Genomic DNA, 19,441 nt, shown 5'->3' on the forward strand with positions numbered 1-19,441 from the left:
GGACGAAGTACCGAACACTTCCTCTAGGACAGTTATTTCATCGAACTGCACAAGTGTGACTTTATTATTATTTTCATGACCATTTAACCTTTTTGAATCATGTCCATGATTTTTTTTGTGTTCACACTGCAAGTGTTAATCTTTACTAAGTTTCGTACCATTCCGATGAAGTAAAAATTTTAATAAATAAAAAACGTAAAATCTTTCAGTCAAAAACGAGCACCATTTCTGAAGTTACTCGAGATCACCTAGACTTGAGGAACAGTCTTCTTCCCCGTCTCCCAAACAGTGATGCGTAAAACATAACCTTCACAGCTAATAAGCTCTATAACTAGCATTGAAGACCCTCTGAAACATCAGTCATGTACGGTGTGTTTCTGAAGCGTCTGCGGGGTCAGCCGAGGGTCAGCCGAGGGTCAGCGGTGCATCTGTCGTATTTTCATCAGTTGCTCAGGATAGATCTGCACTTCTGCTTGATGCACAATCCGTGTTGTTTATAAATGCATTGCAAATCTCATTCTTGACTTTGATATTAACACACGCCAAATGCGGATAATAATCAACTGTGGCGGGAAACACTGTCAAATCAATAACTTAAAAATGTAGTTGCCAAATTGGCCAGTGAGTGAAAAGGTTAATTTCAAACCCTCCTCTTCTGTATATTGAATCATTCTTCGATGTGTCACTCAGGCATGCCGTGTGTATTTTCTACCTGGTTCTGCGAGCCCTGGACACCTTGGAGGACGACATGACCATCCCGCTGGAGAAGAAGGTCCCGCTGCTGCACGACTTCCACTCGTTCCTCTACCAGCCCGAGTGGAGCTTCACCGAGAGCCGGGAGAAAGACCGGCAGGTCCTGGAGGATTTCCCCACGGTCAGTCTCACACAATCATCATATGACATCACAATATCAGCATCAAAATGTGAAGAATTCGGTTTTGCATGAAGAGAGCGAGGCCTGTTTCAGGACCATATTGTTTTATATATAGGATTTATATAGCACTAATATATATATATATATATATATATATACAAAATATAAATATTATAATATTATTATTATTAAATACACACATAAATGTGTATATATATATATATATATATATATATATATATATATACTATTATGATATATTTTTGTCATTTTATTCTGTACAAGAAGGGCTATTTATGTATAAATATAATAACTTTTAAATAAGACATCAGAGCCTATAGCAAAAAAACTAAATTAAATCTTAAAGGAGACATATCATGCTTTTAAATTGTTCCTTTTTACATATAAATCATACATTTGTGGTCTATATAAAGCGGAACTGCAATGCTTGGGTCTGAATTCCTCATTATTATAGCTCCACAGGCCCCTTTTCTACCCCTTTTCTGATGTGCGTCTGAGAGCAACTCGTTTTGGTCTCTTTAAATACAATTGAGACACTTCATACCCCTCCCCCTCTCCAGGTTGCAGAGGTGACACTCGGTTCAACTTCAGCCCGTTCGGCCATTTTTGTAGTTTGATAGCAGAGATACGATTATCTAGCGGCACAGAAACGTTTTATTCACACTTTATTAACAAAATGTCAACAACGGAAGACTTGTCCATCCAGCCTTACATGTTCGAGCCAGAGTCGGAGCCGGAGCGAGATGAAACTGGGGCGGCAGTGGCTCAGTGGTTCATGTAGGTTGTCTACAAACCGAAAGGTTGGTGGTTCAATCCCCGGTTCCACCTGACCAAGTGTCGAGGTGTCCATGAGCAAGACACCTAACCCCAGCTGCTCCCGACGAGCTGGATGGCGCCTTGCATGGCTGACACCGCCGTCGGTGTGTGGATGAGTGAGTGAATGGGTGAATGTGAGGCTATGTAAAGCGCTTTGGTGGCCATAGGTCTATGAAAGCGCTATATAAATGCAGTCCATTTACCATTCCATTTACCTTTTACCACCGTGTCGATTTATTTTGATTAATATGTGCGAGGGAGAGGGTGAAGTCTTGTTTACACTTTCGCCTGGCTCCGAAGAGAGAGAGAGAGTGCGCGCGCGCGACCGGGTCTCTCTCTCTGCTCGTTCTTTCAGTTAAACATGCGCCCTGTCACAAGCGCAGCAGTTCATCTACATTAGACGGTGTAATGAAGCGTGTGGGTTACTACATCCAACAACCCAACATTTTAACTTACCCTCTCGTAACTTCTGCATCCTTTAGCTTGGACTACAAAATTGCAGCGAGAAATAAAAATGGTGGATTGCTGGAAGTGTTGGGCCGGAAGTCGATGTCCTTATTTGGCAGTTCCGCTGCAAATACTGTGACGTAATAGTTCAAAAAAACGTCATAGAGAACAGAAAAATCTGAACCGGTTGAAAAATATGACCAAAACAGAATATAAAGATATCAACGAAGCACCTGAAGAGAATAATTTCAACTTTTCTGTACTTCTAAACACTCCAAATATACAACAAAATGCATTTAAGGGCTAAAAAAGTGAATTTAGCATGATATGTCCCCTTTAATGTGTCCCCAAAAAAATGTTTTTAGTTTTTTTACTTGAACCAACTTTCCTTTTTCACATTTTTCTTCGTTTTATTGTTTATGGTTCTGATGCCTTTGCATTTTTAAGTATAAACTAGTTTCTTTATTGTTTATGTTTGAATACACATTTATTATTATTATTATTCTCTTCAGATTTCCGTGGAGTTCAGGAATTTAGGCCAAGAGTATCGGGACGTCATCTCCGACATCTGTCACCGGATGGGCGCAGGAATGGCTGAGTTCCTGGAGAAGAAAGTCGCTTCAATGAAGGAGTGGGACAAAGTAAACTTCACACCGTCTCACATGCGCGTTTGACAGTGTGTTTGACATCTATCCATACGCATGTAGATTTATACACACATAACTCAGCAAACCAAGAAGCAGAAGTGCTTTCACTGTCATCCTAAAGCATTTCTGCATGCAATATTTGTATAAAGTATCATGTATAATTATACAACAACTCAAAATTTGCTTAAAATTCCACGGACCAAGTTGAGCCAGAAAGGGGATCGTGCATTTGCGGTAGTAGCGCTAAGCCTTTGGAATAGCTTACCATTACATGTTAGAGACGCTGACTCTGTACATGTTTAAGACACGTTTGTTTGCCATGGCCAATTCTTCTTTTTGATGATAATTTTTATTATTTTTACTCTATTACTATTCTACTATTTTGTCTATTTTACTGAGATGATGTAAAGCACATTGGTCAACATGTGTTGGTTTAATAGTGCTATACAAATAAAAGTGACATTGACACAATGTAGTGCTGGGCGGTACACCGGTTCATACTGAATACCGGTTTATTTTTGATATAATTTTTTTATGATATACATTTTTAATATACCGCAATACCGGGGTATTCCGCTTTAACAACGTTGGGAACGTGGCGAGACACTGTTTGAGTGGTTGTTTCACTGTAACTGGTGATGCACAGATGTGTGTGTGTGTGTGTGTGTGTGTGTGTGTGTGTGTGTGTGTGTGTGTGTGTGTGTGTGTGTGTGTGTGTGTGTGTGTGTGTGTGTGTGTGTGTGTGTGTGTGTGTGTGTGTGTGTGTTACTAAACGTGATGGTGAAGATGGATAGGTTAAACTATAATCGATAACTCTCAAATTAAATTACAGTGTTTCCTACACATTGGTTCACAATCTATTTCTGGTTGGCTTTGAAATCGTTGAATAAACATGAGAATTGCACGGTTCAATAGGCGCGTTTCCATTACAGTTTTGCGCAAAATTTTTGCGATTTTTCTTTTTCTTCTTTTTCTAAATGTCGACTATTGCGAAATGACGGCGTTTCCATTAACTGATGTTATGCGACTAAAACTTCATTTTTCCTCTCGCGATCAGTTAAATCATTCCAAAAATCATGGTAACGGACGTTGGTGGGTTTATGTACTACATCCCAGCCACTGCACTAGCCATTATTATTAATGGAAGGAGATGTATGTGTGTTTTCCAAGCATTAATGGTGAGGAACGACCCTTATTATACTTGTGAGCGGCTCATATGAGGTGTTTCTGGGTGTTTCTCACTCAATTCTGAGGTCTTGATTGTGGCATTTATTTGAGGTTTAGAATCCAGTATTCCTTTAATTCTTTTGTCTTATATGAATTTAATAAAGAACTCTGTCTCGTATTCTGTCCAAACACACCGCGTCGTCTACGTCAGCTGACCTGGAAATGCGCAAAAACTGTTTCCTTTGCAATTTTGCGAAATATTTATTTTCGAATTGCCTGGAAAAACCTCCTCATGCGAGCGGAAAAACTTTTTTGCGATAAATGGGAGTTTTTGCGAAATTGACGTGTTTCCATTGGGCGTATTTTCGATTCGCAATTTCAGTTTGCGCAATTTGAAGGGTAATGTAAACACAGCTAATGTCTTTAGGAAAGTTTCGATGTTATTTTAATGTAATCTTTCTTTATCTTTCCTGATAAAGCCGCGTTTATGAGCCGTTACTGTGGAAACCGCTGTTTCTGCTGCTCCTACAGCGCCTCCTGCTGGCACCTCTTTATAAACAGCTCATGACAGTAAAATAGGGCATTCTAAGTCAATCTACTGCAGTATCTCCTCTCTCAATCAGTAGAAGATGTGGTTAACACACAGTCATGCTTGGAAAAAATAACAATACCATCATATACCGTGAAACCGGGATCATTTAGAAAAATACTGTGATATGGATTTTTGGTCATACCGCCCAGCACTAACATAATGTTGTAAACATCTGTCCCACTGTGTATAAATGCTTTTAGCATAAATCAGCCGGTTAATGTCCCTGTTTTCCCCTTCAGTACTGTCATTATGTGGCGGGTCTGGTGGGGATCGGACTGTCCCGACTGTTCTCCGCGTCCCAGCTGGAGGATGCTGAGGTGGGCCGGGACACAGAGCTGGCAAACTCCATGGGTCTGTTCCTCCAGAAGACCAACATCATCAGGGACTATCTGGAGGACCAGCAGCAGGGGCGGGCCTTCTGGCCACAGGAGGTACATGCAGCTTTTATATAAAGGGGTCATCGGATGCAAAATTCACTTTTATATGGTGTTTGCGTATAAATGTGGACACAACCACCATATAATGAAAAAAATCTATTCACTCCTTTTTTTTTTTTTCTCAAAAAGCCTAAACAATCTAAAAAATCAAGCCGTTTGGATTTTCTGAGCAATATGATATCATAATGCTCATGCTCCGCCCACGACCACTGACTAGGGGTGGGAGATATTGACAAAAATGAATATCGCGATATTTTTTTCCAATATCTCGATATCGATATTCAGACGATATTTTTGCCATCCTTCAAAGAAATGTGTGCAAACTGGTAAAGAAGGTCCAGTTGGTCTTTTGACTTGCTGCATTTGACCTATTATTGTAGGCTATAGAAAAAACAATAAAGGAGCTAACTAAGAATCTGAGGTAGCCCCTACTTTTTCCGCTTACAAAAAAAAAAAAAAAAAAAAAAACGGAACTAGGCACCTCTTGCAACATTGATTATTAAATCAAACAACAATATTGCTGATGATAAATTCAAAGTAAAAAAATATATATTTTCAAAACGCTATAAATCCATAATTTTTTCCCCCCAAAATGTATGGTTTGTCTTAAAAAAAATGTTTTTTGTATTTTATTTTTCGTGTTTGCATTTATGAGGAAAAAACAATATTAGCTACATGACAGTTCTCCATTATGGATGCCAGCGCTCTGAAAGCGGCACTAAAAGACTTTCAAACTTTCACAGAGACCTCAAAACAGAAAGCAAAAAGCCTTTCTTTAAAACAAATTTCGTTTTGTAGGCTATTAATTGTATCTTAATTTTAATCATTTTTTCATTAACCAATTTCCTGGATTTAATACATAAAAAATAGGCTAGCACAACATAAGGTGCTTGAACTGGAGATTATATCATCATGAACCGAACCGTAGCCTACTCGCCTCACAGGCCTAAAACATGTGAAATATATTTACAGAAAGCTGGTTCTAAACAAAACCATCCAAAACAAAATAAAACTCTGTAGCCTAATAAATGTGCATTTCTCCGGTGCGTTCACTAGCCTACTGCGAAGATCGTGAGTCAATAGCCTATCGTCAACTTCATCTTTGCAGCCGACACAGAAATTAATAAACAATTAAAATGTCTTATTGCAATATTTTACATTCATAATCATTACTTTTGCTGTTTCTTTGAGGCAGCTTTTTAGGTTTATGGCGTTTTAGAACAGAGCTCTTCACATACAAACACCGTTTCACCAAGGCACAGCGGCCCTTCAGCACATAAGAACAAAAAGAAAAAAAGAACGGACTTACTAATTACGAAACGTTGATGTGGTTGAACAGGTGAAACAGTCACAAATTCCTCTGCAACTCAAACCTTCTCAGTACGAGTTATGAAGGAAGAGAACAGCATTACAGTTTTCAGCGCCTCCTCCTCTGATTGCTGTGTTGTGACTGAAATAGTGCGTGCAGGAGCACATGCGCAAAACGTAGGTTTGTAAAATGTCCTTTTGTAAAATGACATATAATAAAATAAAAAGAATTCATATATCATTTTAAAAACAGTTTTGCACATGTGCTTCTGCGCGCACTATTTCGAATTTACGTATGAATGTGCGTTTTTGACGACACGGGAGTCGGGACCATGGGCTGGGCCACTCGGAGGTTGCTTCCGGGAATAGTACTGCCAGTATTAAAAATCGCTACATATAATTGTTTAGAAGGTTATAGTGTGCGTTATTTGTTTTCTCTTTAACTTCTTTCAGCTCTTTTCATGTTTGGGGGGTCAGATTGTACAAATTCTGAAATATTCGATATCCCAATTTTGCATATCGTCCAGACAACAATTTGGATATTATCGTCTAAACGATATATCTCCCACCTCTACCACTGACGGACTGTCCCTTATTAGCATATTTCCCGTATTAGCATATTTCCGCCCTCTCCCATTTGCATACTGTCTGCCAAGGCAGCATTTTACGTGTCTTGTGACGACACGCCCCACGGGTGAGCAGTTGCTCATTATCATTTAAAGAGACATGCACCCAAACGGGTCTCTGTGAACAGAGCTGTTTTACACAACCGTTGAGGAATTTTAACCAAATTATATTACAAACTTTACATTAAGACCCTAAAGAATCATACCAGCTTGTGGGAAATGGGCATCCGATGAATGACCCCTTTAACAGACAAACTTTTATTTAAAAAATATATGAAATTACCACTTTAACAGTAGTTGGCGGCAGAGGACCACTTATTGACTTATTAGCCATTTCTATTAATATAATTATACATAAGACACTAATGTACATAATTTATAACAAAAACTAATAAGAAACATGAAAGTTTTTTATATTTTCTTTCTAGTAATACATTTTTTTTGTGTGATTTGATTTTTGTTAACAATAATATAATTACGGGTATATATAAGACAACGATTAATTACAAAAACTAACAAGAAACATAATTATTTAAAATCAAATATAGTGTCACGCGGTAAATTGTGAAAAGTCAGTTTAATTGGACTGCAAACTACTGTTATTAGTTTTGGTTATAACTAATGGTTATTAGTTATTAACTACTGCAAAACTGTTATTTACTGTAAATTAAAAGATGACAGTTCATATTTGCTTCCATAATCTGCTCATTTAACACTATTATTTTACAATAAAATTACATAATCTCCCTTTATTTCACTGTATTTTAGGGGTGTAACGATTCCCTCATGTCACGATTCGATACATCTCATGAAGTATCGCAATAATATCGTATCAAGACATATGATTAAAGGTTAACAGAAAATGTAGTGTTGATTTAAATGCTAAATTTGTGTGTGTAAATAAATAGGCCATTGGTGCTGGAAACCCAAAGCACAGGACAATAGAGACACCAGAATAACAATATTCATGATTCTGAAGCTGAAAATTCAGAATTATTTTAGACGAATATGCTTTCACTCTTTCGCTGACTAGATATATTTAAAATAACATAAGCCACTTTTTACTGGTAACAGACATTTGCCATTATCAGGACACACAAATATTCCCCCATTGCATTATTATACATTATATTCAACATTATATATAGTAGTTTAATGTAGTACTGACACTACAACTCTGGAAACTTGAATTTTTCCCTCACACAGTAATTTTCATTTTGGGTGAATTATACACAATACATATTGGTGCATTTTTGTATTGTGATGTATAGTGACACCCTGTCTGTGCATGGTAAAGGAACTTGCTGTTAACCAGCTTATTTTACCGTAGCAATTTTACAGTCTTTACGTGGTTTATTATTAATGGTTATTTCTGCGCTGCAGGCCTGGAGTCAGTTTGCGTCCCGTCTGGAGGATTTTGCCCAGCCTCAAAACCTGAGCTCTGCCCTGTCCTGCCTCAACCTGCTGGTGACCGACGCCCTCCACCACGTCCCTGATGTCATCGCGTACCTGTCCCGCCTCCGCAACCAGAGCGTCTTCAACTTCTGTGCCATTCCTCAGGTGAGAGACGCTTCATTCCTGACTCTAATCAGCCCTGTTTTCTGCTGAACACTGAACCTATGTCTGTTTATGTCGAGTTTAATGCTGTTTATAAAGACACACAGGGATAGTGAGCACATCTTACGTTACATTATCTAATGCTATAAGGGTGCGGATTTATAGAAATTAACATAGAAATTGCACACAGATGAATGTGCGTTTTTAAAAACTGAATTTGCATTGCTGTATTGCCATTCACACAGAATGCATTTGTTTTCCGCTTGATGTTGTTAAGTAAATCTAAGACTAAAAATAGAATGAAATAAAATAAAAAATGAAATAAAATAGAATAGAATATAATTTTTTTTTATTTCTGTTAAATGCAAAGGCAAAATTTCAACTTTACATTTATTTTAACTTTAAGGACTAACATTTCTAAAAGTAAAACTGAAATTAATTAATTAATAAAAACAAAATATATGTATTTAAAAAAATAAGACTAATAAAAATGACAAAAACGCAAACAAAATTATTAAAACTAACTAAAATTAAAATTAAAACTAAAACAAATTCAAAATAGAATGTGAAAATTGTTAACTTATGAGTTGCGAAAGCAAAGTGTCTAATATTTGTTTAGTTTAGATTGATGTGCTAAAATTACTGAAATAAACATGAATAAAATCAAAATAGTCATTAAAAAAAACTTGATGTAATAAAATTAAAGGAACATTTAAAAATAAAAACTAATTCAAAATATGAATAAATACTAAGATAGTATAGTAATGTAGTTGTAGTATAGAATAATAATAAAATTATTTCTGTTAAATGCAAAGGCAAAATTTCTAATTTACTTTTATTCTAACTTGGAAGTACTAAAATTACTAAAAGTAAAACTGAAATTAATTAATTCATTAAATAAAAACAAAATAGATGCATTTAAAAAAATAAAACTAATAAGAATGACAAAAACGCAAACAAAATTATTAAAACCAACTAAAATGAAAACCAAAACAAATTCAAAATAGAATGTGATAATTGTAAACTTATTTTATTTGAGTTGCGAGGGCAAAATGTCTAATATTTGTTAAGTTTAGATTGATGTGCTAAAATTACTGAAATAATAAACATGAATAAAATCAAAATAGTCATTAAAAAACTTTTTTATGTAATAAAATTAAAGGAACATTTAAAAATTAAATGAAATTAAAAATATGAATAAATACTTAGATAGTATAGTAATGTAGTTCTAGTATAGCACTAAAACAACACAAATGGGTGTCTAGTTGTTGCAAAGTTACTTATAGTTAGTAGAATGTCTAAAGTGGACTATCGAAATAAAGTGTTACCATATATTTTTGCAAGCTGTGAAGTTTGAGCATGTTCTGTTGCTGTTGTTCCTCCGGCCAGGTGATGGCGATAGCGACTCTGTCTGTGTGCTACAACAATCCTCAGGTGTTTCAGGGTGTGGTGAAGATCCGGAAGGGTCAGGCGGTGACGCTCATGATGCAGGCCACAAACATGGGCGCCGTTCAGAGCATCATCGCACAGTACAGTCAGGAGGTGCGTACTTTACTTATCCTTCTGTGTCTGTTATTTACTTATATATAATTAGGGCTGCATCTAACGATTATTTTTGTTGTCGATTAATCTATCGATTATTTCTTCGATTAGTCGACTAATCTAGCGATTATTTTTCCGGTTAATCTAATGCTTATTTTTGGGATTAGCTGATTTATGCATTGGCAAACTTTCCAATAAATAATAAGTACAACAATATATCAGCTGTATTTTGAAGAGGGTAGTGCATCTGTATATTATTTTAACATGAAATCTATAAATGATGACAAAAAAAATTATTTCAGAAAGGGTAATTGTCATTTTATTATGAAATATGCGAACAGGAAGCATTTTTTACTTTATTTTTGACTAATGGTACTATTTCATAAAATGTAAGATACACAGGCCTATTTAGGAAATGTGTTTACTATAGTCTGTTATTAATTACCGTAGTGGGAGTATGATTTACTCAATTAACTTGTCCGAAAATGCACTTGTGTTTATCTGCAAAAAGGTTCACATACACTAGATTGCAGCCTAGGCTACTGTTAAATATAATGTTAGTCGTTTGTTTTTAAAGTCTACATTAGACATCTGCGCGAGACGGATTTCTCCCTTAATAATTCCTAAAAAGCTGACATCTCAGTTCATCGCGATCTCACAAATCTCTGTTATTATAAATGAAACTGGCTGCACAATGAATCTTTCATAATATCTACACTTTGTTTGCTATAATCAGATGATTTGCCAGTATGCAGAATTCAGCACTGAACAAAAAGTCAATTTTGAGCGGTGAGGGGATTCTATCTTAAATGCATCTGATTGGCGTTCAAGAAATCAACACATATGTCTGTGATTGGCTACATTGTTCATCGCTGCAAACATGTTATAAATAGATAGAGACTCTGGCCTGTAAATCGTTTCTATTTTGTTTTAGTTGTTCTTGTTGCTTTTGTGCAACAGATGAATGACAATTTAGTTTTTAGATGTTCAATTTATAGATAATTCTATTTTGCGGGAGTCCCGCGAATCGTTTTATTCTCCCGCAACCAGCACACACACACAAGTGCATTACCGCCCGCGCCGCTCTCGGCCATCAGATCTATGTTCCCGCGCCCGCACTCGGCCATCAGATCTACATTCCCGCGCCCGCACTCGGCCATCAGATCTACATTCCCGCGCCCGCACTCGGCCATCAGATCTATATTCCCGCGCCCGCACTCGGCCATCAGATCTATATTCCCGCGCCCGCACTCGGCCATCAGATCTATATTCCCGCGCCGCACTCGGCCATCAGATCTATATTCCCGCGCCGCTCTCGGCCATCAGATCTACGTTCCCGCGCCCGCACTCGGCCATCAGATCTATATTCCCGCGCCCGCACTCGGCCATCAGATCTATATTCCCGCGCCGTACTCGGCCATCAGATCTACGTTCCCGCGCCGCACTCGGCCATCAGATCTATATTCCCGCGCCGCACTCGGCCATCAGATCTACGTTCCCGCGCCCGCACTCGGCCATCAGATCTACATTCCCGCGCCCGCACTCGGCCATCAGATCTATATTCCCGCGCCGCACTCGGCCATCAGATCTATATTCCCGCGCCGCTCTCGGCCATCAGATCTATATTCCCGCGCCGTACTCGGCCATCAGATCTACGTTCCCGCGCCGCACTCGGCCATCAGATCTACGTTCCCGCGCCGCACTCGGCCATCAGATCTATATTCCCGCTTCCGCACTCGGCCATCAGATCTACGTTCCCGCGCCGCACTCGGCCATCAGATCTATATTCCCGCGCCCGCACTCGGCCATCAGATCTACGTTCCCGCGCCGCACTCGGCCATCAGATCTATATTCCCGCGCCCGCACTCGGCCATCAGATCTACGTTCCCGCGCCGCACTCGGCCATCAGATCTACGTTCCCGCGCCGCACTCGGCCATCAGATCTATATTCCCGCGCCGCACTCGGCCATCAGATCTACGTTCCCGCGCCGCACTCGGCCATCAGATCTATATTCCCGCGCCCGCACTCGGCCATCAGATCTATATTCCCGCGCCGCACTCGGCCATCAGATCTATATTCCCGCGCCGCTCTCGGCCATCAGATCTACGTTCCCGCGCCCGCACTCGGCCATCAGATCTATATTCCCGCGCCCGCACTCGGCCATCAGATCTATATTCCCGCGCCGTACTCGGCCATCAGATCTACGTTCCCGCGCCGCACTCGGCCATCAGATCTATATTCCCGCGCCGCACTCGGCCATCAGATCTACGTTCCCGCGCCCGCACTCGGCCATCAGATCTACATTCCCGCGCCCGCACTCGGCCATCAGATCTATATTCCCGCGCCGCACTCGGCCATCAGATCTATATTCCCGCGCCGCTCTCGGCCATCAGATCTATATTCCCGCGCCGTACTCGGCCATCAGATCTACGTTCCCGCGCCGCACTCGGCCATCAGATCTACGTTCCCGCGCCGCACTCGGCCATCAGATCTATATTCCCGCTTCCGCACTCGGCCATCAGATCTACGTTCCCGCGCCGTACTCGGCCATCAGATCTACGTTCCCGCGCCCGCACTCGGCCATCAGATCTATATTCCCGCGCCGCACTCGGCCATCAGATCTACGTTCCCGCGCCGCACTCGGCCATCACTCGGCCATCAGATCTACATTCCCGCGCCGCACTCGGCCATCAGATCTACATTCCCGCGCCGCACTCGGCCATCAGATCTACGTTCCCGCGCCGCACTCGGCCATCACTCGGCCATCAGATCTACGTTCCCGCGCCGCACTTGGCCATCAGATCTATATTCCCGCTTCCGCACTCGGCCATCAGATCTATATTCCCGCTTCCGCACTCGGCCATCAGATCTATATTCCCGCGCCGCACTCGGCAATCAGATCTATATTCCCGCGCCGCACTCGGCCATCAGATCTATATTCCCGCGCCCGCACTCGGCCATCAGATCTACGTTCCCGCGCCGCACTCGGCCATCAGATCTATATTCCCGCGCCCGCACTCGGCCATCAGATCTACGTTCCCGCGCCGCACTCGGCCATCAGATCTATATTCCCGCGCCCGCACTCGGCCATCAGATCTATATTCCCGCGCCGCACTCGGCCATCAGATCTATATTCCCGCGCCGCTCTCGGCCATCAGATCTACGTTCCCGCGCCCGCACTCGGCCATCAGATCTATATTCCCGCGCCCGCACTCGGCCATCAGATCTATATTCCCGCGCCGCACTCGGCCATCAGATCTACGTTCCCGCGCCCGCACTCGGCCATCAGATCTACATTCCCGCGCCCGCACTCGGCCATCCGATCTATATTCCCGCGCCGCTCTCGGCCATCAGATCTATATTCCCGCGCCGTACTCGGCCATCAGATCTACGTTCCCGCGCCCGCACTCGGCCATCAGATCTATATTCCCGCGCCGCACTCGGCCATCAGATCTACGTTCCCGCGCCCGCACTCGGCCATCAGATCTATATTCCCGCGCCGCACTCGGCCATCCGATCTATATTCCCGCGCCGCTCTCGGCCATCAGATCTATATTCCCGCGCCGTACTCGGCCATCAGATCTACGTTCCCGCGCCGCACTCGGCCATCAGATCTACGTTCCCGCGCCGCACTCGGCCATCAGATCTACGTTCCCGCGCCGCACTCGGCCATCAGATCTATATTCCCGCTTCCGCACTCGGCCATCAGATCTACGTTCCCGCGCCGTACTCGGCCATCAGATCTACGTTCCCGCGCCCGCACTCGGCCATCAGATCTATATTCCCGCGCCGCACTCGGCCATCAGATCTACGTTCCCGCGCCGCACTCGGCCATCACTCGGCCATCAGATCTACGTTCCCGCGCCGCACTCGGCCATCAGATCTACATTCCCGCGCCGCACTCGGCCATCAGATCTACATTCCCGCGCCCGCACTCGGCCATCAGATCTACGTTCCCGCGCCGCACTCGGCCATCACTCGGCCATCAGATCTACGTTCCCGCGCCGCACTCGGCCATCAGATCTATATTCCCGCTTCCGCACTCGGCCATCAGATCTATATTCCCGCTTCCGCACTCGGCCATCAGATCTATATTCCCGCGCCGCACTCGGCCATCAGATCTATATTCCCGCGCCGCACTCGGCCATCAGATCTATATTCCCGCGCCCGCACTCGGCCATCAGATCTACGTTCCCGCGCCGCACTCGGCCATCAGATCTACGTTCCCGCGCCCGCACTCGGCCATCAGATCTATATTCCCGCGCCGCACTCGGCCATCAGATCTATATTCCCGCGCCCGCACTCGGCCATCAGATCGTGGGTCCCGCGGGAGTGCAGGTCTCTAGTCTACATGTGCATACAAAACTTTTAAAAACTGGCAAATGCACTGAAAGCTTCGTTAACAGAAGTTATAAATTAAAGTCCATTTTATCGTCGCCGAATGGGGCATAGTTTGCATAGTGAACAAAGCACCTTTCTGTTTGGCCGTAGTTTAAAGTATTCGCATACTTTGGATGATCGTGGTCTGTCATTTTCACCATGAGAGGCAGCAGAAGCCGCCATTACTCGATATTTAAACGTAAATAATTAATGTGACGTGTCGATGCATTTCATGCGTGTTGACGTATTTTCATAGTCAACGTAATCGATGACGTCGACGCGTCGTTGCGGCCCTATAATATAATGTGTGTGTGTGTATAATGTCATAATCAGGGATGCACATAAGTGGTGCGCAGGTGCGCATGCGCCACCCAATTAAACAATGCGTACCAGATGAATTGCCGCAACCCTCATTTGCGTACCTAAGATTTGGGGATAGATAGGTGCGCAATCTGTGGTGTTGGATAGGCCTCAGAACTAGAGATGCGCGGATGGGCTATTTCATCCGCAACCGCATCGCAAAACTCATCATCCGTCCGCCATCCATCCGCACCAACGTTTTTGACCAATTTTCAAAACTGCACCCGCCCGCCATCCGCTGATTGGGCAATGCAAGGCGCTGCTGATGACAGCCGCGAGACTAGAAAACTCTCTTACCTCAGAATATCAGCAGTGAACTCCGTCTCCGATCGGCACACATGGACAAAAATAAATAAATAATTTAAATAAATAAATAGCCTAAATTAAACGAACTTCGGCAAACCTGACCGTACAATATTTTCATTGTAGCCTAATAGAAAACGCACTTTGGCACATCATTTAGGATTTTTCGTTGGTGCGCCATCATGCCTACAAAAAGACAGATTAAATGTAATATTAATAATTGATCCATGTCGGTATACACAGCCTAATATTTTACACTTAGGCTATAACAAAAAAATAGCCTAAACAATCAAGATAGCCTATTTACTTTTTTTATTTATTAAAACCAGGAAATTGTTTAATGAAACATGGATTAAAATTAAGATACAATTGATACAAAACGAAATTCGCTTTAAAGGAACACTCCACCGTTTTTTGAAATAGGGCTTATTCACTTTCTTTCCTACATTTAGATAGGTGGGCAAATGCATTTTTGTCTCAGTGCATGCATTGTTTTAGTTTGACAGGGTCGGCGCTAGCTTAGCTTAGCACAATGAATGGAATCCTTTGTTGCCAGCTAGCATGTCCTGAGTAAAAGTGATATAAAAATTTTAAAAAAAACACCTAATTACTTCTTGTGGCCTGCGTATTCACAACAAGTACAAATAGTGATGCAGATTAACACTAGGCGATTTCCTAGGCAGATATTGACATATATATTAAGGACTATATTAGGGGGAAGCACAGGCGAAGCACTGCTACTTGGGCGTGATATCTCTGCGCCCAAGTAGCAGTGCTTCACCTGTGCTTCCCCCTAATATAGTCCCAAGTCAATATCTGCATAGGTAATCGTCTAGTGTTAATCTGCATCGCTATTTGTACTTGTTGTGAATACGCAGGCCACAAGAAGTAATTAGGTGGGTTTTTTAAATTTTTATATCACTTTTACTCAGGACATGCTAGCTGGCAACAAAGGATTCCATTCATTATGCTAAGCTAAGCTAGCGCCGACCCTGTCAAACTAAAACAATGCATGCACTGAGACAAAAATGCATTTGCCCACCTATCTAAATGTAGGAAAGAAGGTGAATAAGCCCTATTTCAAAAAACGGTGGAGTGTTCCTTTAAAGAAAGGCTTTGTGCTTTCTGTTTGAGGTCTCTGTGAAAGTTTGAAAGTCTTTTAGTCCCGCGGCGCTTTCAGAGTGGTCGCGTCCTTAATGGAGAACTGTCACTCACGTAAGATTGTTTTTTCCTCATAAATGACAAAAAAAAAGACAAACCATCAATTAAAAAAAATATATATATATAAAAAAAGGATGGATTTATAGCGTTTTGGGGGAAAAAATTGATGGATGACCTTCTATTGCCTTTGTTTTTAATTCTCCTTTTTTGAGTTTGTCACGTAAAGTTACCTCCTTCGCCGGCGTTGCCATCTCTGATAATAACAAGCAGTCTGCATAGACTCGACTAGGCCATATTAGCCTACTGCCTGATAAAAATTTGACTATTTTAAAGTGTGCTCTTTTTTTTATTTTTGGATGTAGGTATAGTCAGATAACAATATTTAACAATGGGTTAAGGAAAAAATGTGAGGACCAAGCAACAACCCCAGGTTCTCCCCTGAGAACAAGACCAAAAATGTTATGTGCACCCCTGGTCATAATCATTTAACAAACAAGTATTAATTACTTCAATGAACTCATTGTTTCTGCATTAAATTATTACATTGTTTAAATTAATACCTCTTTCGCTAACTGTGATTTTGTATATGTACATTCAGTTGATTGAATTGAATCTTAAACCTTTGACAAAATCTTCCAATCTGCGTTTCCACTGCTGAGCCAGAGAGAGAGAGCCGTTGTCATGTATAGATGTCATGAAACTGCTTCACAAACACTCAAAGTGTCATTATTTCTGTGTTACAGTAATTCATATTATGACAGAAGTTCTGGGATGAAAGTGTATAGTTTTAGTGTAAGTGTATAGTGTATAAACACTGATGTCTACAGTAGTGATCAAAATAGAGTAAATCACCTTTTGAAAGTAACTTGAAGCTTCAAATGGAGATTGTATCATTACAGCATTTCACCAGTAGGTGGCGACAAAAGACGTTAAAAAATGTGTTTGTCATTGAATCATCCGTTCAAGAGATTCGAACAAATAATAATTAATTAAAAAAAATTAATCAGAACCTCTAATAATTTACATGTTATTTTGTTTAGTTATATATATATATATGTGTGTGTGTGTGTGTGTGTGTGTGTGTGTGTCTCTTGCATGTATGTAATTATTTTAGATAAGAGATATTTTACTTCTTTTTTTTTTTTTTATTATGTTATAGTTATGATATGTTGTTAAATGTTTAATATGTGTGTGCCGTGTAATAGCCGGTGATGCTGATACGGCAATAAACTCAAATACACCTATTAATCCTGTAATCCCGTCGTTCCCCCACAGATCCTGCAGAAAGTGTCCATCACGGACCCGTCCCGGGAGCAAACGCTGTGTGTCCTGAATCTGATCGGGGAGAAGAGTGTGTCCCGAGCAGCGCTGACGCCCCGAGCGCATCACATCTCTCCAGTGTGTGTGTCGGCAGCGATGATCCTGGCGGCCCTCAGCTGGCAGTACCTGAACTCCACCGCGGGGCCAGCAGGGGGCGCCGACATGCAGGGGCACTGACACACACACACACACACACACACACACACACACACACACACACACACACACACACACACACACACCTGCCCAAACAAGAGGACTGAATAAAGGCTTTAGTTCGGGAGTCCAAGCTTGTTTTCTGTATAGGTGAACCTCACAAACATTGTCCAGGTCGTGTTTCACCTCATAATCAAGCGAGGAGAAATAAGACAATTAAGCCTATTACAATTTTTGACTTTTACAATAAATACAATAAAAAAATTAAAATAAAAGTAAAAATATCAAATATTATAAATATAAATAATATATAAATGATCATTTTTATCAAGCTTGTATATTTAAGTTCTGTAATTTCACTTAAATGACAATTAATAGGTAATTTTCATTGCCATTGAAGTGGAATTACTGAACTTAAATATGCGAGCTTGATAAAAATGATCATTCTAGAAGAAAATTTAAGATGGCACTCAGAGGCTTTTGCATCTGAACTCTTCATATACATAAAACTGGAAAAATAACGGATTGTATATATTTAAGCTATATATATGACCATGCATATATATAATGTATATGTATGTATGTACATGTATATTATAACTTGTTTGTAAAATAGAAATAATATATAGATCTATATATATATACACACAATTTATAACATACATGTACAGTGTATAGTACAATTTGAATAAATGGTCATATATAGCTTAAATATATAATGTCTGTGTTTTTTCATCTGTTTTTGGGGTGAAATATGATCTGCAGACTCTTGAGATTCACCCGGTTGCAGTGAACGCATCTCTGACGGACGTTTGAGACTCGAGAGAGAGTGTGTGTGATTCTGTGACTCTCTGACGGATGTTTGAGACTCGAGAGAGTGTGTGTGTGATTCTGTGACTCTCTGACGGATGTTTGAGACTCGAGAGAGTGTGTGTGTGATTCTGTGACTCTCTGACGGATGTTTGAGACTCGAGAGAGTGTGTGATTTCTGTGACTCTGAGGATTTTGTTGATTTCCTGTTTTTTGTTTTTTTTCTTGTTCCATCAAACCATCCTAAAGTCAAGCTCACGGGCAGAAACACATTTTCATTGCGATTATAGAATTCATAATCTGTCATTTAGACAGATTGGTTTTGTTTTAAGTACATGCAGACTTTCAAGCGGTTGCATTCTGACGATTAAAACCCTTTATCGCACGAAACTCGTCATATTTCACCACAAAATCTAAGAAAAAAGACTAATTTTGGGACTATTATATTTTGCTGCATTGTAAAGTATTATAATGCATTATTTTTTTTGTGCTGATTTTCTCAGTTGTTGGATTTGTATGAAATAAAACAAAACAAAGGAATAAAATAATAATAATGATGAATATAATGTCAGTCTTAAAGACTTTTCCCGCTCCTGATTATGGGGTGAAAGTGACCCAGACGTAGTTTTGAAAGGTTTGAAGTGGTTTTGAAGAGTGAGATCGTGTGTTTAGATGGTTTTGCACATGAATTGGTCCATTTTTCAGTGGGTCAGTTTGAATATTCATTCAGTCACTGCGAACGAAGCAGCGAACCAAAACATGTGACTGTGAAGTGTCCTTAATATACAGCTTTTATGTGGGAAAGCTGGCATGAACTGTACATACCAACATTCAGTGTATTTAGCATTGCTATGTAATGTGGGAGTTTGGTTTGTAAATAAATGTAGAGATCTTAAATGAATGAATGTGTCCTTTG

At 40.9% G+C, this 19,441-nt stretch overlaps 1 protein-coding gene across 5 annotated transcripts in view; it reads left to right on the forward strand.

Moving 5' to 3' along the window:
* Positions 1 to 19,426, forward strand: part of fdft1 (farnesyl-diphosphate farnesyltransferase 1) — a 24,261-nt gene extending 4,835 nt beyond the window's left edge. For 2 of the 5 annotated variants that reach the window (XM_082147263.1, XM_082147260.1), the window contains 6 exons: positions 691 to 874; positions 2,671 to 2,799; positions 4,804 to 4,995; positions 8,319 to 8,495; positions 9,882 to 10,034; positions 17,515 to 19,426. In XM_082147263.1, the coding sequence (XP_082003389.1) occupies positions 691 to 874; positions 2,671 to 2,799; positions 4,804 to 4,995; positions 8,319 to 8,495; positions 9,882 to 10,034; positions 17,515 to 17,736 (1,057 nt within the window). In that variant the 3' untranslated portion in view covers positions 17,737 to 19,426. The remainder of the gene's footprint in view (positions 1 to 690; positions 875 to 2,670; positions 2,800 to 4,803; positions 4,996 to 8,318; positions 8,496 to 9,881; positions 10,035 to 17,514) is intronic. The other 3 variants (XR_014200179.1, XM_082147261.1, XM_082147262.1) reach the window with 3 other exon arrangements.
* The last annotated feature ends 15 nt before the right edge of the window (positions 19,427 to 19,441 follow it).

The sequence above is a fragment of the Leuciscus leuciscus genome (assembly GCF_965113295.1).
Source record: "Leuciscus leuciscus genome assembly, chromosome: 19".
Classification (NCBI taxonomy): domain Eukaryota; kingdom Metazoa; phylum Chordata; class Actinopteri; order Cypriniformes; family Leuciscidae; genus Leuciscus; species Leuciscus leuciscus.